Below are 24,762 nucleotides of genomic sequence, written 5' to 3'. Positions count from 1 at the left end.
GTTGCTCTTGCAAACTTTGTAGTTGATTATTATGTTAGTATAGCTGCTGACGTTACTATTGACCCTGTTGCAATCGCTATTGTCGTGTATCCTGTTTGTTAAGCATTAGCTGCTACTTCTGTTACAGTACGAACAAGTGTGTTCACATAAAGTGACAATATTGCACGCGATGAAGCGACAATAATACCTCGGCATAAGCGTTCGCTAAGCGCGCTCAAACAACAGCTTGCGTCGAGACAGCGGTGTAACGCCGCGCCAAAGCGTATGCTGGGGGTCAGTATACTACTGAAGTGCGCGGAAAGAATAAATGCTTCTTCTTCTTTCTGGGGTTTTACGTGCCAAAACCTGTTCTCATTATGAGGCACGCCGTAGTGGAGAGCTCCGGATTAATTTTGACCACCTTGGGTTCTTTAACGTGCGCTATAACGCAAGCACACGGGCGTTATTGCATTGCGCATCCATCGAAATGCGGCCGCCGCGGCCGGGATTCGATCCCGCGACCTCGTGCTCAGCAGCGCAACGCCATAGCTAACTGAGCCATTCACGGCGGGTAAAGAATAAACGCTAACAAACGGGTAAGACGAGGTGTCTTGACTTATAAAACAAGGTACTCGGCGGAGTGGCAGTTTACGACGTATCTCTAATTGGGGCGGCCACGGACCGCTCGCTTTTTCCGGGTGAGCAGGTCGCAGCTGCCATCGCTTCCCCAGCGTCAAGCGCGAAGCGCCGCCCACCGCTCCCTGCCCTCGGCCCCGGAGCAACGTGTGGCCACAGCCGGCTGCGCAGTATTTCCGTCGAACTTCTTGGCACGGATTCAATGAAAGGCACGTTGCAAAGCGCCTAACGATTGCAGCGCGGTGCCTGAACGTACGCCCTAGCTCTCCCGCTCCCTCGCGGAAGGACGCGGATGAAGACTTGGTGCGTGGGCGCGCGGAGTCTACAACCGCGGTCTCCTGAGCTGCTCCGTCGACGCGTACCAATTGCATTCGCTCTGATGAAGGCGCCCACGCGTGTGCCACCTCGGACGTGCGCTAAGTGGCGCGCCTATGGGCCCACGGCTGATGAGAGAGGCCGAGTTATTTTGACGTGCTGATCCTCTTCCCCTTGAGCTTAGGCACGCTCCTCCGAGCGCCCGCTAGGCCGGCTTTGACAAGCCCTCGTGCTACACTGGCCGGCTTCCCTCTTCGCAGAGACCTTGATACGGGCCCGCAATTCCGCACTGTTGTCGGCATGCTCTTCGCCTTTCCCCATATCCCCCCCCCCCTCTTCTATTCCGCGTTTGGCGACGGCTGTACTGACCACCAGTGGTGAAAAGTTGCCGATACGAAAAATGAATACGCGGGAAGATTACGCGTTCATTGGCACTTGTTACAAAGAAAAGGGGTGTTCGTCAAAGCCTTTTGAAGGAGCTGTCCTACATATTACTCAAGACATCAACTGAAACGGACACCGACCACGAAAGTTTAAAAAATATATAATAAGGCGTTTCGTTGTGAACAAGGCTCCCGTGCGGGAGCCGAAACGTCTTATTATATATTTTTAAACTTTCGTGGTCGGCGTCCGTTTCAATTGTTGTCGTGCATATTCCCGACCAGACGGGTTTCCGTCCAACTCCTGACTTCATACATTACTCAAATTCATTAATTCGCTTTAGTAGAGCGAAACAGCGTTTGTTTTTGTTTTGTTTGTTTTTCTTCCTTTTTTTCGTTCTTTTTTGTTCTTTTTTTCTTTGAAGAGCGCCCATATTTTCAAGAGTCAAAACTCGTAGGACAGAAAACCAAGAGTTGTGGCGGACGAAATACCGGTGTTTGAAAACACTCTTCTTGTCAGCATCCGTAGTTAAATTGCACGTGTTCATTGTCAGACCGAATGCGATGCCTAGCTTTGCTGATTGAATTCGGAAGAAAGATGGTGGCCTTAATGAAAATGAACTACGACAGCCGTGCAAGAGGCCTGGTGTGCGACTGCGTGGAAGTGCTCCGCAGTAGTATACTTGGGTAGAATGAATGGAAAGAAGACAAAAGCACAGCTAAGCCATTTTTTCTCTTCGGTACAGCGGCAGCCCCCACCTCTCTTTTTCCTCTGCTCTGCTAAAGCTAAGACGTCTGTTATTTTTAAACGTGTGAACAAAATACGACGCCTGCAGTCCCATCCAGCAACAGGTTCTTTCGAAACGCGCTAAGTTGGCTTATACCTGCATTATAGTGGCAAAACAGCGACAGTGTTTAAAAAGTTGCGCATTTCAAATGTTTCTGCACCTTTGTGTCTTCATATCTCCAGCCGTGTCGCTAAGGTCTTAAGCGATTAAGTGATTACACGTGTGATACGTTAAATCACTTAATCGGGACAACAGCGAAAGATTATCGATTGCACACTATGTGCGCGTCCTGCTAGTTTTACTGCAACCCAAAAGTCAGTACACTGCAAGGTTTATAGACTCATGCTCTGATCCCAACTGTGCGCATGGATAAGCGCGTATACGTACACGTGCGCTCTTTCTTATGTAATGCTTTGAAGCCTTCTGACACGAACAGAGTGCTAGACGTATTATCATTCATTCAGTTGCTGCCATGGCGAAGATAAGGACCCTGGCAGAAACCGAGTGCCTCCAGTGGCATTCTTTGTTCGATCACTGTTGATAGTTTTATTACTAAGATGTATAATTTACTTCCTTAGACTGTACCAACAGGCTCAGCTTGTTCTCTTCAACCAAAAAAAAAAAAAAAAATAAGAGACTGATCGCTTTTGAGAGCGACCGAAATGTAGTGGCGGTAGCCGAGAGGAACTACACATATTTTCTCGCATAAATGTGCTTACGCAAGTAATTGACAATGCGTTCATATCATTCACAAAGTGTTGGCACCATATTACGATGTGTAGCGACTGCTAACTAACTGGCACTTCCTCTGACAAGTGTTTGACGTTTATTATTCGTCACACGAGGAATCTGGCTGCACACACAAAGCAATATGCCTTTTCACTGTCGACCATGGCGTTCCAACGCGTGCAACGTCAGGATGTAGTCCTCCACGAAGCAAACGTAAAATATAGAGTGGTGCCTCTCATCGCATCTGCATTTCCACTGACCGCAGTGTTCCAGTGCGTGCGACGCAAGGCTCTAGTTCTCTGCGAAGCGCGCGCACAAGTTTCCTTGCTGCACGTGCGGCGGGCTCCTATAACCGGGCTCCCATTATTTATTCACTTGAACGGAACTGCCTTGTTGCAGTGGCTAGAGTACCTGTGGTCGAATTCAAAGCCTTTTCGTCCGTAACTGCTTTTTTTTTTTAATTGGCCAGCTGCCTTTTCTAACAATATGTTCAGGATTAGGAGAGGCGAGAATTTGCTCTTAAAAATAGTTCGGCGTCAAAACTTTTTTGTGAGTACGGGCCCTGGTTCCCCACCCAAAGTTCATCTTCCCATGCAGTTGTACTCGATCGGTTGATTACAAAGTTGAATTCATCTTACAAACAGTCGACTACGCATAGGCGCAGAAAATATAGGGCGTAAATACTCTAGCTAAACCTAGTAATACCTTCCAGCCAGATGAAGCGTCATCACCTGTAGCGTGCAGTACGTGTGACACCGGTGCCCGTCCGATGGTAAGTATACCTAGTGTGGGACTGCCACGGTCTCGCGGCAGTAAGACAGAACCACAAGGGACGTGACATTACCTCTCTGGAGGCATGGACTACGCTGGCCTCTTAGGCTGATACCGTGCGAACTATGAGATTATGGGAACTATAAGCTTTCTATGTTGATGATGTCATTAGTGCACTTATATGTCTGGACTATATGCAATTGTGATTTGGAGTTGACTTTTAGTTTTAATGCGTTGATGTAAATTCTTATCCTAATTTTTCTTTATTTTCTTATTTTTTTATTTTTCTCATATCTCCATGTAAAAAGGAGTAGCCGGCGCCAATTAAAGGCGACAACATCTCCTATGTATCATATAGTTAAAAAAACATTCGTCGGCGACCATTCCGTCTTTATTTCTCTATGAAATAATTTATTCGCTTACTGAGTCTCGGGTCCTTTGAAGAAGTGAAATGCTTGGGCACTTGGTTTTATAATGCCCCGCTTTCAACACTTGTCTCTCTGTACTGCTGAGCGAGTTCCACATGTTTGACCATTCACGAACAACGCTCACTGATTTGTTAGTCCCAAAAGGTCAAGCTTCAACTAAGTACGTGCCTTCCCCCCCTCCCCCCCTCCCGGCCCCGCTCCATGAAGCTGTCAAAGAATTCTTCTCTATATACAAGAGGCTTTTCCACATCCATCTCTACAGTCTGTAGTGCTCGTACTCTGTTTATGCGTTACGCGGTGCGCTGTGCTGTGCTGTACGGTCTCTTCCGCCTGTCTCTTTTCCTGCTTTCTTTCCTCATCTTCAAGCGGGAGGGTGCGGTGTTCGTTTCAGGAGACAATTGCTAGTCTGCTTCTCGTTCCGCCTGAGTGTTGTTTATATGTTTCCATGGATAATTATAATTGATATTATTTCGCAATAATCAAAAATTCTTGCTGGCCTTGTCTGACCATACGAAGATGCAAATTCATTCTGCAACGTCTCCCGGATAAGAACTAAGTCGAAGATTTTTGCTCGAAATAGCGCAACAAGAAAGGAATTTATTCGATGAGTGCTCGCGGGGTTTAGCCTACTATTCGGGAAGCAAACCTGAAACCACCAGCGGCGTTTACCTTCCCGCCCCCTTCTCCCCACTATTCGCTGTGCTTTCACAACTCTACATTTCTGTCACATTTTTTTTTTTTTTTTTTTGCAGTTGTTTCCTTCCCCCCCCCCCCCCCCCCCCCCCCCCCCCCGGCTTATATGGCCTGCGCAATTGCTTCTTTTACTGTCAGTTGATGGGCTACCTGCCGGGTACGACTCGGCAAATATTCACGGCTAGAACTCTCATCTCCTTAGTTACTCTCTGAATGTAAGCAAAGCTGCTCCTGCCGTCCCCAACTCACAATAAATGGGCGTAATCAAAACGCCGACCAAGGACTTAGCTGCGACGCAGACGTGAGATAGATTTTATTGCTTCCCGAGGGAACAGATAGTAACAGTGGCAGCTTCCACTTAGCAACGTCATGTTGTGTGGTGCATTTCTTTCTTGATTATTTTTGCTTTGTTTTCTTTTCTTTCGCAAGCCTCCTTCCATAAACACGAAACAAGCTCCCGCCACGTTAGTGCAAGAGTTCATTTCCGTGGCTTGCTGCTTAAGTTACCGAGAATTTCTCTGCTTGAACCATCTACTTTGTCACAGCCTGCATTACTCGTTAGTTTAGTATCCTCTTGGGCCATTCTCAATTAGTCCAAGCACCACTTTCCTAGTAGTGCATTATATAAATCTCACTTTTGAATAAAGTGTGCAAATGCACTGGTGTCACCGCAGCATCAACAGCACTTGTGCGCTTAACGTGACCCACTAAAGTTTTGGCGGATAAAGGCTTGATGTTCACAAAAAAAATGTCACAGTTTCGCCCTAAGGGCGAAGCAATGAATGCGATAGCAACACAGCAATGTCATACGAAGTAAGGTGAGCGGCTTTGGTAGCAACAACACGCAGAACTGTTGTCGACGCCATCGGCGTTTTGCCCGCGTTAGCTCAAAATGCGTGCGGCGTTGGTGACTGTTGCTGGAGCCTCTGATATAAATAGGCACTTGGTGCCGCAGCTAAACGTCGCCTCCCTTCCCTCCCCCTCCCCCACGGCCTCTCGCGCGTCCGAAGAAGGCGCGTTTGCTCTACATATATGGTGATTGTAAAGGAGAAAAGAGACGCCTACTTCTGCAGCCCTTAAGCGAGCACGGCGCAGAACGCGCGTTTGTTCTCCGCCGTGCGTTCACTCCCCGTGAAAGACGCGCCCCTCGCGCCCTTTCACTCGCACATACAGCGTTCGGCGCGCGGCGACGATTTCATCTCCAAATGACGTCATACGGAACCTCACGGCGACGGCGACGGCGACGGCGACGGCGACGGCGACGCCGACGGCGACGGCGACGCCGACGGCAGAAATCTGCTTTTGAGTGTCCATATAATTGCTATCGCAATAATAACAATACGTGACTAGAAGCACGTCCGCAGAAGCTCTTCGGGCTGAAAACGTAGCAAGACCGACAACAGGAAATGCAATATAGTCGAGAGAGGCGCTATAGCTACAGTTGCTTTCATCTATTTGCCTTTGACCTTCCTTCGGGACCACTGACCTAACCAAACATTATGTATATAATTAAATGTACAGCGAGCAAGCTTGTGTACTTTTTTCTCGTGTTTTCTGCACATGTAGCCTCATACGAGTCGTCCACGCTATAGCAGTTGCAAGGTGGAAGTTGCGTGACCAGGTGAACTTCTCCAGCCTCTTTATATCTGTCTGCCTCTTTCTCTCTCGTCTCTAAAACAGTGTATATTTTTATGGGTGGGCGAATATTTGAAGTTTCGAATATGAATCGAATAGTACACAGTAACTATTAGTATTCGTATTCCAAAAGGAACTATTCGGCATTTTTGAATATTGCGAACCAGCCAAATATTTGGCAACAACCGAATTTGAAAGTCTGCTTCCTGTTCTTCGTCTGCTAAACAAAGTATCGCAAATTATCAGAAGTGAACAAAGACAAAAGGTTTCAGACTAATGCAGAAACAAAATTAGTAATGCAAGCTTTAACTGTGTTCGGTTTCGCGGCGGAAGCCTACATGACAACCTCTGACTTTTGCTTCTAGTCTGTCATTTTGTGTTGTTGGCAGCCTATTTATGTTGCAGCTACACCTTTTACGTTACAACCTATGATTTTTTTTCCTTACAACCGGTCCTTGTACGTCTGTCTACGGCACAAAAGTCCTTCCGTGCCTTTTTTTTTTTTTTTTTTTTGTACAAATTCTGATGTTTGCTTTTGATGTTTTATTGTTTTTCTGCTTTTGTTTTTTGGCAACTACTTAATTTGCGTTTTTGGAAAGCTAGTCATACAGCAGCCAATCTTTCTTAAAACGCTTCCTTGAAACCAGATTTTGAAATTGTTGAGAGGCAATTTGTGCAAATATGTTTAATGGAAATTAGAGATATTATGTGAATAATTTATCCTTTTTCACTGATGGTTGCTTTTTTTTTGCACTATATGTCAGTGCAGGAGTGGTACATAATTACACCCAAATAAGTATTGCTGCGGTAAACTTGTGAGTCTGTGCCTGAATATTGAATATTGGATTTCATATTCGATACTTACTAATGGTATTCAGTTCGTGTTCTAAATCGTTGGTGTTCACCCACATTAATGTATGACTTCATTTACAACGAGAATAATAATTGTCTTATAACTACGAGTGTGCCTTTCCACGAATATGCGGTCGCCATTTTGCCCCAGAGCTCAACCAGCGGCCGCGGAACTCCAGGGGTGCCACACTCTCCGCCTTTCGCTATTTCGCAATCTGCGTTACAACAACTTGCCTCGATGTGCAAGAAACCAGAACTTGTCGCAGTTCACTCGTTGAAGAGCAGAAAAAACAGACTGTCGCTTCATCGCCCTATTTCTTCATGCTCTTTAGCCACGCCTCATCGGCCCAGTGTCTTACCGTAATTGAGCGGAACGTGAGAGCGATGGTATCGCGGCGACGGCGGCATGCCTTCGTCCTCCGGTGGAACCGGGGGCAACGGCCGGCTCGCCATGAAGCGCTTGATGCTGCCAAACTTGTCAGTCCACGAGAACTCCTTCTTGGGCAATGCTGGGTGTCTCTGCACAGAGCATAATAATACAATATGATTCACCGGAAAAAAATTTTAATTGGACAATGGATTCATATTCATCGTTACGAAGAAAGCGCGGTATATACGCGATCCATATATCAGGCGAACACATCTCTGCGATTTCGGCAGTCTCACCGCACGAACCGTAAGCGCCTTCGCAAGCTGTTGCCCCTTGTATCATGCAAATGTACATGACCGGATGAGAGTCAATGCGTTCCGCATTTAATGGAGAAGAAGAAAGGGGAGGAAGGAGACTTGCAAGATAGAATGGAATAAAAAAGTGTCAGTTTCGCTGGAAGGACGAAGCATCTATAGCGATAGAAAGGTACTGCGTTGCGCTTAGACTCCTCGGATGGTGTTCAAAGTATATGCGGATGCGACACCTTGGCGTGACGCTGCACTTAAGGTAAATCCTGTTGGATAACAGTGCCCTGTCAGCTACGAAACATCTGACAACGCTGGCGTCATGGATAGCGCCGCCAATGGTGTTGCAGGCGTCGCACTTGGACGGTGCACGAGGTGAGACAGACGGCTTTCGGCAAACGCGCCAAGCGTCTCCACGCGCTGGCTTGCATGCGGCAAATCCTTAGGGATGTTCTACGATAGAGTAATGGTTAGAGTACCGGGCTTCTGTGCTGGTGGTACCGTGATCGAATCCCGCCGGCTGGCATTTTTATTTATTTATTCAATATTTATATACATATCCGGAAAATCACGGCAACACCGAAAATTCGCCTGAGGTGTCCATGTAATTGCTAAGGCAATAAAACTATTCCAGAACTGTCGCACACTTACATTGCGATGTATCGAGAGCTGAGTGCGCGCGCGTCACGGGCGACCTTGCACACTCATTTATAAATCAAAGCCTCGTATCTCTTAGAAACTTGCGCGATTTCATGCAAAATATGGCGCACTCGCTCAATACACCTCACGTTTTCTGGCAACTACTCCCAAAGTGGGTCAAGTCCGCCTACAATGTTAAAAAAAATTGGAGGACGCTTAAGCTTCGCCTTTAAGAGTGGAACGCGATAGCATTCAAAGATCCCTGGCTGCTTATCAGGCTTTTTTCCCGTATATTCAAATTACAATCCGACGCTGTCACCTCTGTAGGTTGCGGTTAAGTCGTACTTTACGATTATTCTGACGTATCTTACTTTGAGAAATTCAATTTTTGTTCACTAAAGCATTGCGCCATACCAAGGGCCTGCCCGGTCGGAGTGGTTCGGGATGATGTGGTTCGGCATGATTATTTCCGCCAACGACGCAGGCGATTACGCGGATGCCGGATTTTCTGCGGCACGGGGCCCTTAACGCTATCGCATTAAAACCCGCGATTGATCGTGGAATCAAACGTCTTCTAGTCCACCAGCCCAATGCTCTAACCATTAGGTCAGGAACGCACGCATGCTTCTCTCGTGTCGCTCTTTGGAACATCTGGAGCATGTGTCACGTGCTGCAGTTTCTCGTATTCTTCTCTCGTGGCAGCTAGCGCTTTGTAACGCTGTGTTAGACTGCACTGCCTTCGGGATCGACCCATATCTTCTGTTAGGTACCACCAAAAGGAGAAATTATAGCCTATACTGTTGTCACATTACAAGTGACAGAGCCGGAGGGGGAGTGCAGAACGGAGCAACTAATAGCGTGAGTACACGCGTGGTTACTGGATGTACTTCACTAGCTGGACTTGACCATGCTAACGGTGAGCGAGAGGAAGCCCTTTAGGGGAGAACAGGCGCGCTCACCTCGTGATCGTCGGCTGGATGGCTGCCAGCGGTGCCGCGGCCGAAGGCACTGAACAGCGACTTCTTCTTCCTGGGTGGCGGCACCGGCATGTGCGAAGGGTCGCCCTCGACGCGTTGCTGCGCAGAGGGCGGCGGCTTGACGGCGGCCGGGCGTCCGCTGGCCACGCTGTCCACGGCACGCCGCAGGTGGCTCTTGCGGCGTGGGTGCCGGTGATACATGTCGTCGCACGACAGGCAGAACACCTGCCGATTGCACTTGTCACAGCGCACCGCGGGCCGTGTGCACCCGCACAGGTCGCAGTGCGAGCCGTCCCGGGCACTGGGGCCAGCCGTGCCATTGGGCGCTGCAACACCGGGTCAAACCAAGGGGATGAGGCCAGGCAACGCATCTACGGGTACACCCCGCTAGCAGCCCAGATTACTGTGGCACTTATGACAATTGTGATAAATGTAGATGGATGGCATAAGAAATATCACACCATTACGCAACGGGTTACTTAATATTTTGAGCATTCGATTATTATGCTCTTTCACGATGTCTTGGAATTGTTCAGAAGAGTTCGTTGGTGACCGACTCCGCGTACGCGGTCTGCCTGTCTGCACACACACACACACACACACACACACACACACACACACACACACACACACGCACACGCACACGCACACGCACACGCACACGCACGCACGCACGCACGCACGCACGCACACACACACACACACACACACACACACACACACACACACACACACACACACACACACACACACATGCGCGCGCGCGCATAGTTTAAGTTTTCTGGAGTTTGTAAATATCACCAGTTGCAGATAACATGCTTCTAGTCCTTGAACTGTATTATTCATAGAGGCTGACATTACTTGCACAAGAAACCAAAATAAATGTTTTGAATAATTCTCTTCTTAATCAAATCTGTACAGCAGATATTATAATTTCGGAATTGTAGCCGGTGACATTGCGATACATATCCACTTGGAATGATTTTCCACGATAACACCAATTTGGAGATATGCGCCATCAAACTGACCGTAAAAATGCACTGTTGTTTCACCGTATTATTTTAACAAAAAGCTATTGTATTCACTGAAGCACAAACGTAACTGGAACGCCCATGTTTTTCGTCCTATACTTTGGGAAATAATATCTCGAAACTGGTGTCAGCATGTAGATTAATTTCAAGTGGATACGTCTTGCAACCTCACCGGCTACAATTCGTAAATTGCAATATGTGCCCTAAAGTAATTAAATGAAAAGTTAACAAGTGAATTTTTCGTTAATTTGTTGAATGTGTTGAATGTGTGCTTCGATTTCTCGTGCTAGTATAATGTCTCCCTCTTGGAATAATCCAGCTCAGGGACAATAATTATGCTATCTGCCACAAGAAATTTTCCTAAATTCCGTGCAACTTGAAAACGAACACCCCGTATATTCCTTTTAATACTAGTGTTTAAAAATAATTTCACAGGTACGTGTAATTTTTTTACATATGTGTAAAAATTTTTCTGTGACAGAGGGCACCGCCCCCACGCGCGATATACGCGCCGAAACACTATGCCCTTAAAGTGCAGTCACCCTCGGCCTTGCTATCTGAGCCTGAAACGCATCAATGCTCCTTGGTAGGGAAATGCAGTTTCGTTCGCGCTTCCCATTGCAGCATATAGTACACACGTGAAGCGTGCGAAGGAGCTCAGAAGCGAGCCTCCGGGCGCCGAGTCACGCATTCTCTATAGGACCTCTCGGTCAGCGCTGGGGTAACACTCGACGAGCATTCGCCCGTGACGCCTTATCCCTTTCGTATAGCGTAGACGTCCCGAGTGGACAGCGGGTGACCTAAGGTAGCTGAGCCCCCTCCTCGCACTGTCATGCGTCAATCACAGAGCGGCTAATTGGGTCCGCCGCTGCGGACAGCCGGCTTCGCGGAAACCTAATTACCCGACGCTTGGCAATCTGCAGAAATCACGGAAGGAGAAAAAGAAACATAGGTAATTGGTCCCAGATGTCAGGTCGCGACTACACCCGGTGCTCTGGGCCTTGGGAGTCATTTCGTAAGGCAGACTGCGCGCCCTGACCGGCAGCGAAGGGAAGTGGGGGAGCGGCGAGCGACCTCTCCCCTCGTGTTTTCTCAATGGGAGTCGGCAAGCATTCCCCTGCTCCCCTTTTTGCCTTGATACAGTTGACTTGAGCTAAGTCAACCACCGTGGCAGAGGCGTATAGTTAAGGGGTTGGTACTTCCATTCATCCTCAAACCTTATAACCATCCTCGGAACATCACTCTAAGCATGAGGAACCAGTTATGCGTTGTAGTGCTGCTCCGCGTGGGACGCGCAAAATGTATTTAAATTTTGATGCGAAAGCATCAAATGGCCCATTGAGCAAAAAAGCCGGCGTCTGTAGCAGCGAAAAGGCACCTAAATTTCCATTGGCTGCCACGCCACGTCACGAGCGCGCCTCGACGGAGCAGATACAGCAACGCGACGCCGCGGGGCGAGTCGGGTTGTCGTCGGCGAGTCAGCTGCGTGACGCGCGCGTGCGGGTGCTGCCGTCTCGCTCGCCTCGGTGGCCGCTGCTGCTTCCTCGGTCTCTCGTCGCGCATGGCGTCTGTGGCGTGCGGCGTTTGCTGATTGCTGGCGCGGGCAGCACGTACCGCTATGGTACATTACTCGCAGCGCAAAACTCGAAGGACCACTTAGCGGCGTTTAATTGGACATTAATGATTTCACGTTCACAACTCATAAGAAGTGCTTAGGTGCCCTCGGATTCTTAGAGCGCAGCTCCTAGGCGCTCTATACTGCGTTGAGCGCCGGCGTCGGCGTCCCTCGGCGTAACCGAGCGAACGAGCACAGCGAAGGATGAAAGAGCGAGCGCGGAGCGCAGTGGGGGAGGAAAGACGGCGATAGCGAAGAGAGCACGAGGAGGAAAGCGGAGGAGGAGAGTATGGCGAAAAGGTGAGGAGGGAAGCGGAGTGCCGCACGAGACGTGCTCAACGGCGGTGATTAGGCATTCGGCGAGCGCGTACACCGATAGCATCCACCGAAAGCGCTGGCGTTGGCTCCGCGCGAGCCACGCGTTCCCGTGTTGACGTTTTCTTTCTGAACAATGAGCGACGCAACCGGTGGATATGCTTTCGTCTGCCGCTGCAGCTAAACGAGCTGCCCGAACAGAGGCTCAGTGCCGCCGCCGAGAGGACCCTGTCGTTCAGAATCAAATTCTTTGCCACAATATATCGCGAATTCAAAGCACCTAAACAGATGCGCTCAAACATCGCATTAGTAGTTCGTACTCACCGGTGAAATTAAAAAAAATAACCAAAGAATTCTTTACCAATAACTGGCCGCCGTTTGCATGAAAAAAAAATATTGCAACGCTCATTTCACGCTGACTGTCGACGGTAATGCGATTATCATTCGAGCAATGTAGCGGCACACCGTATTCCTAAAGCAACGTTTTTTTTTTAAACATCTGTATTATTCATTCTGAGACACCCGTTTCTTTTGCTATATGCGACACACTGCGCTATCGTACCACTTTGCTATGACACGTGGCGACTAAGGTCGCCCAAGAGCATGGCGGCATGACGCCGACGCAGTGACGACGATCGAATCACGTGGAAGGAGTGACGTCGACGGACCAACAAACGCGGTATGAAGACTGCGACATGACGACAATGAGATAACGATTCTTAAATTATGACGATGGTATAATGACGAGATCGTGACGACGGCGACATGAGCACAATGGGATGACGACGCGAGTATGACGACAACCGGATAACGAAACTGAAATAAGGACGATGACACGACCACGACCACAGTGGTAAGATAGGAGAGGTGGCCAAACGAGCGCCGCAAGCGCGTCGCCGAACCTGGGGTGACAGGGGTTTTATGGACTCAAAGACGCGCATCGCAAGCTTTCGCTGTGCTGTAAACGGTCGGTTATGATTGCAAATGTTTGTGGCTTTGAAGCACTGTTTATGTTTTTAATAGCTTGTAGGGGCTGTCTGCCGGCCTTGCTCACAAAAATGAGGGTATCAGGCTCTATGGAGCTTAAAATTATCTAATCGGCGCGGGTAATCTCGACAAGACTGACACATAGCGCCGAGCGCAATGGACGCGCGTGCATTTTTCTGGAAGCGTCTAAAATCTTGCCAGCTAGTGCACAGCGTAACAAAATATTTGGTTTTCATGTCATTGTGGGTGGCATTGGGCTAACGGGCGTAGTTGATTTATGGTCGCCTGGCTGTAACTAAATTTCACTGTTTCCTTCAGGCGCTGTTCAGGCGTCTTCGCTAGTAGCGTCAGATGGCGAGTGCAAACTTGCACGCGCCTACGAAATGCTGGAGACTGCAAACGACGGGAGTAGACGTCGTTCTATCTAGACAGAGCGGCGCCACCGTGCCTTTGTGTCCGCGGCCGACCTTGGCCGGTCACTCTGAGCAACAACGAACAGAAACGGCGTGAGACACGCCCATTGAAGTGAAACACTTCACTTAAGATGCACACTGCAGACAGATCGCGCACGCTGAAGCTTCTACAAGGAATATCCCGGTGGCGCAGAAAGCGTCGATGAAATTTGCTTTTTAAGTCAGCCGGTCCTCCCAGTGATTTAATCTTTCAGTGACGTGCTTGGACACTGACGATCAGAATAGTGTTTGTCTGAGCTCGTTGGTTGCACATAGCACAAATGGTTTCCAGCAGAACGTACTGACACGGACAGAAAGGGTCTACGACACACGCTGGACTAGCAACTAAATGTTTATTCTTGGTTCCCCACACCTTTTATAGCACAAGACAGCCAATGCTTCTTCCTTTTGTCATGCCGATTATCCGTCTCTTAGAGCGAAATATTGTCTTTGCGCAAATAGCTTTTTTTTTCTTTTTCTGTTAGTAGTATCGATGGTGTACTGATGTATAATTGCCCACTTCTGTCAATTGCCATGGCTTCTAAAATTTCGAGCGTCAGCTTGTCTTTACTTTTTTCTAAAACCTTGATGTCGTAAAATTGTACGGGGCAATGGTACTGCCGATGAGTACCCGGCTTTTTTTTTTTTCTCTCTCTCTCTCCTGCCTTCTCTCTAACCTCCTTTTTTCCCAGCCCACGGGCAGGGTAGGAAACCGCAGATTTCTTTCGTATTTTTTTTTAATCGCAGCAGCGCTTTTGTGGCATTTTGTAGCTACGATACTACAGGATTAAGTGACCGTCGTCGATCCAGACTGAGTCACTGTCAGTGATATAGAGCAGAAAACTGTTACCACGTCAACGATATCCACAGTGGACTTCCTCTTCTTCTCCTAATATTTCCCTCCCCTTTCTTCTTTCCCCAGTGTGGGGTAGCAAGCTGGGCTCATTCCATGGTTAACCTCCCTGCCTTTCATTTATCATTTTCTCTCTTTCTCCTTCTGGTTAACCTCCCTGCCGTTCTTCTTTCTTTCTGTCTCTTTGGTCGGCGTAAGAAGATAGATAGATAGATATATAGATAGATAGATAGATAGATAGATAGATAGATAGATAGATAGACAGACAGACAGACAGACAGACAGACAGACAGACAGACAGACAGACAGCAGACAGACAGACAGACAGACAGACAGACAGACAGACAGACAGACAGACAGACAGACAGACAGACAGACAGACAGACAGACAGACAGACAGACAGACAGACAGACAGACAGACAGACAGACAGACAGACAGACAGACAGACAGACAGACAGACAGACAGACAGACAGACAGGACAGACAGACAGACAGACAGACAGACAGACAGACAGACAGACAGACAGACAGACAGACAGACAGACAGACAGACAGACAGACAGACCAGACAGACAGACAGACAGACAGACAGACCAGACAGACAGACAGACAGACAGACAGACAGAAAGAGACAGACAGACAGACCAGACAGACAGCAGACAGACAGACAGACAGACAGACAGACAGACAGACAGACAGAAGACAGCAGACAGACAGACAGACAGACAGACAGACAGACAGACAGACAGATAGACAGATAGATAGATAGATAGATAGATAGATAGATAGATAGATAGATAGATAGATAGATAGATAGATAGATAGATAGATAGATAGATAGATAGATAGATAGATAGATAGGCAGGCAGGCAGGCAGGCAGGCAGGCAGGGAGGCTCAAAACGGCTGAAGTAGACAAATAATGCTAATTGCATTAAAAACAACCGCTCTTGTTTACCTGAACATGAAGATGAAGAGGTAACATCGCAGTGCGGGTTGGTACGTTGGTGTTGTATCCGGGATTGTGACGTCATATCGCGACATTTGAAACACACTGCATGGATGATTTTCGCCGTCCGTGGCAACACAACTGTTTCAAACAAATTAACGTCAACTTTCTCCTAAGTTAGCAGGAAAAGTCCATTGGCAAAGGTTCCACAGGCATCCGGCTTCAAAACCATGGTCAGTTTGTTGGGTTAGTTCTTATCATTTAATATTGCAAAGGATCACAAGCGCTACCAATTACAATGTAGAAGAGGTCACAGGAGAGTAACACCACTTAATGGAGACGCAATGGCTCTAGCGCAATACGACTCCTCCTCTATTGCTCACGAGTTGAGGATCAAGTATCTTTCCCGTGACAAGAAGTGAGGGTTTCCATTCGAATGGAGCTTGTATATGACAGCTTAAGTACATTGAAGACGATTTTTGTCGTCAAGTTAGTTTTATTTTCATTGTTATTTCTTTTTACTTTGCCGATAAAATGCGCTGCGAAAGTGTTTGTGTATCGGCACGTAACGCGCTCGCAGTCGAATATTATCCGTTCGTCGGGAATTTCCGAATGAAGCCCGCATATTGGAACCTTCACAATAACCCCCAGTGCAATACAGAATTTCCCATGACCAGCATAATTCAGTCCAACTTTGGCCTGCTGCATCTGACTCCACGGCTTCCAACCACACAAGGTATACAAGTTCGCCACACAAGCAACATCTTGATTCTATCAAAAACGATGCGATTTTGCCGCGTTTGAATTCGCATCAACATTGTAGGCTTAACCGGAGTCGCCGCGACAAAGTTTGAGAGTCTATAGTTATGTTAGAACTAAATTTACGGTCATTAGCTTTGTTTTTTGCAGTACAACCAACAGTTCACATAGTGTCGTAAACAGTAGAGTTAGTAGAATTGTTTTGTTAGGCCGTAGGACAAAAATAATTTTAACATATTTCTTATCGTGTGCTTCGTAGCAGCTTCCGTCAGATATGCGCGGAGAACGGCCCCTTGTTTAATTTTTTTTTATCTGGGAATTCAAGTGGAAAAGTGGAGCAGGCGAAGGTGAATTTACGCTTCCCACCCTTTTCCCGGCATTGTTAAAAAAGAAAGGAGATTCAGTTCAAAAGCACAATTTATGTTCCTTGCTTCGTGCGCCCATCTGTTTACCCGGGATAAACAAAGCGCGAAGCGCCCGTTTGACTTTCTAATTTTCGTGTCCTTGGCCTCCCCCTCACATTGGAGTTGTATCAAGACATGCTTTGTGTTCGATTTCCTTTTTTGTTTTTGTTTTTCGTGGAGCCCCCTTGCGACCTCTGAATTCATTTGCGTGATATTTGCGAGTGCCTGCTGGACTTACAAGAACCTTTCTGCATAACGTCAACAAGCTCAACCAGCAAGATACGCTGAGCAAGTACTGTGATTGTCAGGACCCTCGGTTTCTTGCGGTCTTCAAGAGGATTTGGGAATACAAACAATCCTCCGTTGTTCACCTATGGGACATTCTGTATAAGGCATTCACATCCCTTTGAAAACATTCATTTTTTTGTAATATAAGCCACCTTATGCCTTAAATAAACAGGGAAAGCAAATCGTGCTAACAAGAAACTGGCCTTCCTTGCGCATCATACCACTAAAGTGTAGAATAAGAGAAATGTTTTCCTACGTCTGTGGCACAAGAACAGTCCCCCACTTTGTGAATAAAGTATCTAGACTGAGGCAAAATATGTTGTGCTCACAAGTAGAATAACTGTTCGGGTCACGTCGACGCGTCTTCGACGGATACACCGCGCCAGAGGAATTCTCGCTTTGTGCGAAATGACGCTACGGTCTTTCCCGCGAGAAAATGGCCGTCCGCGCTCACAGACAGCGCCGGAGGGCAGCGACGACTTGCAAAGTTCATCCACCTCTCCCCTTTCTCCCATTCAACATTTCCTAGCTTCCATTGCTGTCACGCTTTCTTTCGCGTAGTGCGTTTTTTCTGAGCCCTTTCGTCCTGCTTTTCCTAGCTCTTTCGAGAATCCAACTTGTCCAATACAATGAGCAGCCGTTGCTGGGGTCGAATGGTCCATTGTGCAACGAATCTCGGTCGGAGGAACCATGCTCTGGCTGCCGCCAATATCGCCGAATGTCTCTCCCTTTCTCACGACCGCACACTCTTACTCGTAGCATCGTCTCGTGCGCGCAGGCTGACAACTAATATCGTTCGGTAACTACTGCACGGCGTCGCCAGCTTCTTTTTATCGTAAACCTTTATTGGGGTTGGCAACAGGCTCCTTTGGTATGAAACAATGGTGTGACTGTGCGACGCTGACGTCACATCCTCATGAGTGCCACACATTTCTTTAGCAGCGCTAGCCAAAACCGACAGATCCCCGCAATAAGACGAGTACCATGTTTTGATTAAAACATAAATGCCCAAAGCACGCACTCTAATTGCTACCATCGAAAATATCGAGCAGCTGTTCTGTCGAAGCTGTTTATCGCGCTATGCGGCAGCACCAGGCGTCGAAACAAGGAAAATAGTGAAACGCATGTCATCAGTTTTCACGTGTTCATATTCCTATTCTCCAGCTTTACTACTGTGGACCATAATTAAGGTGCTCTCTCACTTTGCTTCATTCTGCTAAAAACATAAAGCTAGAATTTTACCATAAAAAGGGTTTCTCAGAAAGGTAGTTATTTTGCTTGTGTGCAATTCTGGCCCTCTTCCTGGGAAAATATTTTATTTCGTAAATGCATACCACCAATATGAGAGCTATGAGAGGTAGTTGCACTCTTCTTTGCTTGCAGTCCAAAATTGCAGCAAGAGGCCAAACCATCTGAAAATGTAATTCAGAAATGCCCTCATTCGTATGATTGAATCATGCGATTCACAAAGTCGGATAATAAGTAAGTAAGCTAATCTGGAGCATACGTTTGGCCCTTTGAGGTATGAAACAATCTCCCAAAATTTAAGTACTCGTGCCAGTGTTTGTAATTTTACAGCGAATATTGGTCATAACGAACACCGCGGTTCCGAAATTGATTTCGTCTTTTTTTTTTCGGAGTTCGACGGTATGTACTCTACATTCAAAGAATAAAACATGGTGGTGCGAACACATACCTTCAAGTATGTATTGTGTCGCATTGAGGCGCGGTTCCTTCAGCATACTCTCAAAAGCATGCGCCTAGCACGAGCATTTTTGCATATAAAGAACGGATGTGCGCGGCTGTAGTATTCGCAGGTTGCACTTGCCTTCTTAAGTTTTAGAAGTGCGGGAAACAAGGAAAAGATTAATTGCCCACACACAAGCCGCGGAACCGACAATGCATTCTGCGTATCCGTCTGTTATTCATGCAAAACACATCTGAATGGCATACCTAAACCTAAGGCGACGACCTCGTATAATCTAGTTGCATTCATTGAGAACTGTGCAAAAGAAAAAAAAAACGTGTTGCAGCGGCATGAGTTTCACTGTATCGAAGGTTAGAAACAAGTTTTTTTCAACGTCGCGTGCAGTGAAACAGAACTGCCTACTTAAATAAATCTCTCTCGTATTCTAGAGATCCAAAGCGAAGAGATGGCGTGAAATAATAATAAATTCAACTTAAATTATAGGGTTTTACGTGCCAAAACAACGATATGCTTCTGAGGTACGCCGTAGGGAGTAAGTCTGCATTAATTTAGACCACCCGAGATTCTTTAACGCACACCTTAAATCCAAGTACATGGGTGTTTTTGCATTCCGCCTCCATCGAAATGCGGCCGCCGCGGCCGGGAATTGGACCCGTGACCTCGTGCGCCCTCAACATCAACTGGCATGCTGCACCATTCAACTATTAGTCCAAAAGCACATTTCGAGCCATGAAGTGAAGCAAAGGAAAAGAAAGAGCGTAGGCGGCGGTTCTCCAGCATTGCCTATTGCTGCCACTGCTTCGCAATTCAGGCGATACTGGTAAGTCTTGTCTGTTTTATTATCGAAGTAGCCTCGAAAAGTTAAAAACTCGGTTATGTTAAAATAGAGAATAAATTGGCAGTAAGATAGTTGATTACACAGACTTAAATTTGCGCTGCAGTATTGGTACAAGTGCAAGCCAGGGCCGGTACAGTGTAGTGATTCCTTTAGCGTGATTCAATTCCTTTTTTAGCATCCACCGCTCACCATCGGCCGATCCTGGTGATAAGGTAGGAATAGCGCCATTCGGACAAACAGAAAAAAAAAAAGACAGGATGGAGATTCTACACACGTCCAGCAAGAAAAGAAGTAAAGTCGTCGAGGCTTATGCCATTAAGGTTGCTCTGAGCAAAAAAAGTTATTAGCTCAATCATTTTTCAATCGATGGCGTCGGTAGGCCCTGCAACGGTGCCGTTGCGCATGCAATGTCGCCACCTATACATTCTCAGTTTTCTCGAAAAATAACAGTTGGTAGTTTGCGCTTGGTGTCTTACGTGAGTGTGTACTTTAGTGCAGTGTTTTTCGTAATTTCATGCGCACGGGTTTAAGTACGCCAAATTAGCTTTCGCTCTTGGGCAATAGGTGGAGATTCTCGCTGGAAAGCATACGGAATGAGCTGATTAGCTTATTAAGTAGGCAATAATCCTCAGAAAGAGACACAAACGGTAAGTAAAGCCATTTAGCAAGAAGCTATTATTCGTCTTTTCCCACTTCATGGGATTCGTCTCCAATGTCTAGGGGTACCGAATCGATATATCGACTGAAAACCAGCTCAGCGAACCATAATATCTTCTCAAGCCCGCAAGCAACAACGGCGATGCAGTTTTTTGTTACACAGTACGTCTCAGTGACGCGTAGATTGAGCGTGCGTGGGCATTCTCTAGCCGCTCAGAAGCACCGGGATCACGGAAACAGCTTTTGTGTTTTTAGTGGCACGAGCACCGCGTGACACTCTTGTTTCTTGCGCAGCAACCGCCGGTTTGTCACATAGGTGGGACGAAATTAAAAATAAATCATAAAAATACAAATATGTAGATATCGATGGTTCTACTTATGGTTGATGATAGATATGACATCAGAGCACAGGTTTAGTACAGTAAAGAGCTAAGTAAGTGTCAGGAATAATTAGAAACAATTTAAGGAATCTCTAATTGCTCTAAGGAATCTCTAACGCTACAGAGCAAGTCGCAATGCAGTAAATGCGGTAGTTCCTTCTAAATGTGGTCACAACTGAGACACTGTTCGCAAAAATCATGTATCTCATGCTTGTTCTTGAACATTTATTTCTAAATCAGATTCATGAATTTCTTTATATTATATATAGTTGGAATCTACAAGAATTAAGCTTTTTTGTGGTATATGGAATAATTTGATGTCCTAAGTAGAAGAGCCGCCACGGTTGCTAAAAAGTACTGAAAACGGGGTGCTCGTGCTGCCGGAGTGGGACCGCCACCTCAATTCTTTGCATCGCTGTGGAAGGGAGACATTTTTTAGGGCATTCACATCTTGATGGGTGAAGTGTTTTCATGAGATTTGTGCATGATCACGCCAAACTTAAAGCGACAGTATGAAATATTCGTTAGCATGTATAAAACTGTTTCTGCATGTTGTTGATGATGCAGCTGTTGTTCTTGATTTCAATAAAAGTTACAATACTTGGAAATCAGCAGTCACTTTATTTGCGTAGCCCAGGCAAGGACCACGCCCGCTCGTCTAGTCACCATTACGCACGCGCACTGCCCTCCAGCTTCTCCGCTCGCGCCATTATCTTGGCATGGCAGCTGCCGCCATCGTTGCAGGCTGCGCGGCCGCGTGTTACGACAGCGCTTCCGGGTTCTTCGATTTTTTATTTCGCCAGCCAAGAGGGGAAGGGGAACAGTTATCATCTTTGCCTATACCTCCTCCCTGTTGTCAGACTAAACGCCGCACGCAACAGCCGCGAGGAGCATTGCGCCGATCCTCACTCTCTTGCATGCGTAATCATGCGAACGACGATTAAAATTTGGAGTCGGATATCTCGGAGCACAGACATGCTAGAAGCATTCTTCCAAGTGAGACTGTGTAGAAACACGAATGCCTCTAACTTTTGAATAGAAACATACCCACTTACTAGAGAAGACTCACTGATTTCTTGGCATAATCATTGATAGAGATCTCTCATGGAGCCCGCACGTTACCTACTTGAAACAGCGTCTGACAGCTATCTCCCAGCTTTTCAAGATGGCTAATTCTTCGTGGTATAATAGTTTGAATACTTCTTCTAGGCATGCAGTGAATAGCATCGGAGAGATTGGGTCTGCTTGCCTGGCCCCTTTCTTGATCGGGGCAGCTTGCTCGTGGTATAATAATGTCAGGCCGAAAAGTTATATGCAAGTATTGCATTCCTATTAAATCAAACTGCTGAATACCATGGCGAATCTCTGCACGTGCAACAGTTGCTCATGGCCTTCCGTAATCGATACAAAACCACCATTTCTTCAACTGCGCAAGCGCCGAGGTTAGCCGCGCGGTGGCGCCCCCCGCAGAGGAGGAGGGCGGAGTTTGTTTTCCTCCTCTCCTCGCACTTCTCAAACATTGCAGATGCGGACGGAACAAAGCAGCGATTTCTATTAAAGGAAGCGCGTGAGTTACGCTAACGCGAATTTATTGAACGAGAAGTTGGCTGGTGCGGTAATTACGTGAGTGCAAACACGGGTCGACGATATATAGATGTGAATTCATTTGTATCGCTGTAGGGAATGTCTGCATACGAATGTCATAGTTTGCGCTTGAGTTTGTGCCCAGGGGCCACAAGAGCATCAACGGCGTGTGAATGCTCCGGGAACTTCGACATTTGGCATCTAGAGCTACGGTGGTTTATATCTAAAATAGAATTGGTTAGCTGAAGAGAGCGTTGATATTTATTGAGTGTTTTAAATTAAATTGAGTCCATTACCTCTAGAGAGCGCTGCTTGTTAAATATCACCTAAGATAGCTTATTTCTTATACTAAGCAGTTCTCTATATGTGTGCTGTAACCACTGTATGTACGCATGAGTTGTAACAGTATATACTTTGCACTGAGGCTTATTGTATAAAGTTTCTTGGTTCTGTAAATTCGATGGTCTTGTCTCTTCTCTGAGTGGTAGCCGGCGTCCGTTGGGCATTAAACATCTTAACTCTTGTCACTTGTCGCTCGGCAAATCCTTTCACTCGGTAGATCGCCAGTGATGTGTGACAAATATCCGCCATGCTATGAGATAGAAAACCCCTAAAACATAAAGAACACGAGGCACTGCGTGCAATTCAACTGTTTAAAATCAATCCCGCATGAACTTCGTACCGCATACTGTAGGTATCGCATACAAGAAAGAAGTAAATTGCATGCATATTTTGATTATATAATCAAAAGCAGTTTATGTTTATAATTCTACAGAATAGGCGTGCGTAGTCGTTCCGATACGATGGATGTGTGGTTGCCAAGCACAGGGTAAATTAAGAAGCTCCCGTACGCTTACTTTCCACCCCCCCTCCGCACACCATCTCCATCTGTTTTTATTGCTGGACAATAAACTTCGGACTAAAAAGGTTCTTTATTGGCCTTTTAAACTGCACCCCTGCGGCGCTGGGAGGAAATTTTGCTGCTGGATATTTGGTGCGGCGCTGCTCACCGAGTACGCCGTAACTTATTGAGTCTGTCGGCACCTACGCCTTTGTCTTTTTCGTTTATACATTTTTATCTGACAGAAATATTGCGTGCTCTTCCAAGCGGACAAAGACTGCAGAGGAACTGTGTTATATACTTATGTTAAACAATTCCACCTTCGCTGAGGCTATCAATCCTAATTTGCATACTTCCGTTCAAAAGCAGTATATACCCGCCCATTTTTTTCCCCACTGTTTCTTCAATAAACCAGGTGTTTCAGCGAACACTTTAAACTTTTTTTTTATTGCCTAGCTGTGGCAGATAGCACAATTCTAGTTAGTTCATGAGCTGTTCTACTCAAATGGAGGGCATTATTTGCATAACAAATTGAAATGCTTAATCAACTAATTACAAGATATTCACTAATTAAGTATTTAATTACCTTACGGCACATATGTCAGCAGGTAAATTATTCCAATCTGTTATTGTTCTGGGAAAAAATGAGTACTTGTAATTGTTCCTTCGTGCGAATAGAGGCGTTCAACTGTGCGTATAATGGCGCCGAGTGGTTCTAGCTGACAATGGTTGTAGATAGGATGCGGGACCAAGCCGAAGATTATGATGCCATAGCAGGTATTGAAATTTCAGTCTGGCAAGTTTTCTGCGTGTTTCAACAGTGACAATATTGTTGGATTTCATGAGGTTACCAAGAGATGAACGCTGGGCAGAAAAGTTGTATCCGAATCGAGCGGCAAGTCTCTGATTTCTTCAAGTTTTTGGACGCCCTTCTTTGTGTAAGGCTCCCAGCATCACATGCCTATTCTAGCCGTCACTTGATTAATGTTCTATAAGCTAGCAACTTAAAATTAGAAGGAGCGTTCTTAAGTTTGGGCCAAAGGAGACCAAGCTTTCGACGTGAGGAGGCGCATACTCTATCAATAGGTATGGATCAGGTTAGCCGGCTCGTAATTGTAACCCCAAGATACTTAAACCTGTCGGTTTCAGGAACTGCAGTGTCATGGATACTGTATTGATACTGAGAGCAGTTTCCTATTGGTCATGCGTATAACAAAGCTTTTTCATTATTTAGTTTTATGCCGCAAAGGTTAAACTAGTCTAATATACCGGGTGTTCAAAATTAAGATTTACGGAATTTTTAAAAATCGCCTGTGGCAGGTAGCATAATTCTTATCGTTGAGCTGGGTTATTCGAAGAGGCGGATATTAGTAGCACGAGAAATCGAAACACATATTCCACTAATTAACAAAAAATGACTAATGAACTTCTTAGTTAATTACTTTGCGACATATATTGCAATTTACGAATTGTAGCCGGTGAGCTTGTCAGGCGTATCCACTTGGAATGAATTTCCAGAATGACACCAGTTTGGAGATATGCGCCATCAAACTCGCCGTAAAAATGCACTGTTGTTCCACTTACTTTTTTACGAGAATGATGTT

The 24,762-nt window shown here is 46.4% G+C and overlaps 1 protein-coding gene across 1 annotated transcript in view; it reads right to left on the bottom strand.

The window, feature by feature from the left end:
- Window positions 1-24,762, bottom strand: part of LOC119464444 (E3 ubiquitin-protein ligase lubel-like) — a 163,731-nt gene that overhangs the window by 67,555 nt on the left and 71,414 nt on the right. Inside the window, 2 exon segments of the mRNA XM_037725423.2 lie at window positions 7,566-7,725; window positions 9,480-9,823. Coding sequence (XP_037581351.2) covers window positions 7,566-7,725; window positions 9,480-9,823 — 504 coding nt within the window.

Source organism: Dermacentor silvarum, chromosome 1 (assembly GCF_013339745.2).
Source record: "Dermacentor silvarum isolate Dsil-2018 chromosome 1, BIME_Dsil_1.4, whole genome shotgun sequence".
NCBI lineage: Eukaryota > Metazoa > Arthropoda > Arachnida > Ixodida > Ixodidae > Dermacentor > Dermacentor silvarum.
Note: the sequence above shows the minus strand (reverse complement) of the source record. Positions and strands in the feature narration are given on the sequence as shown.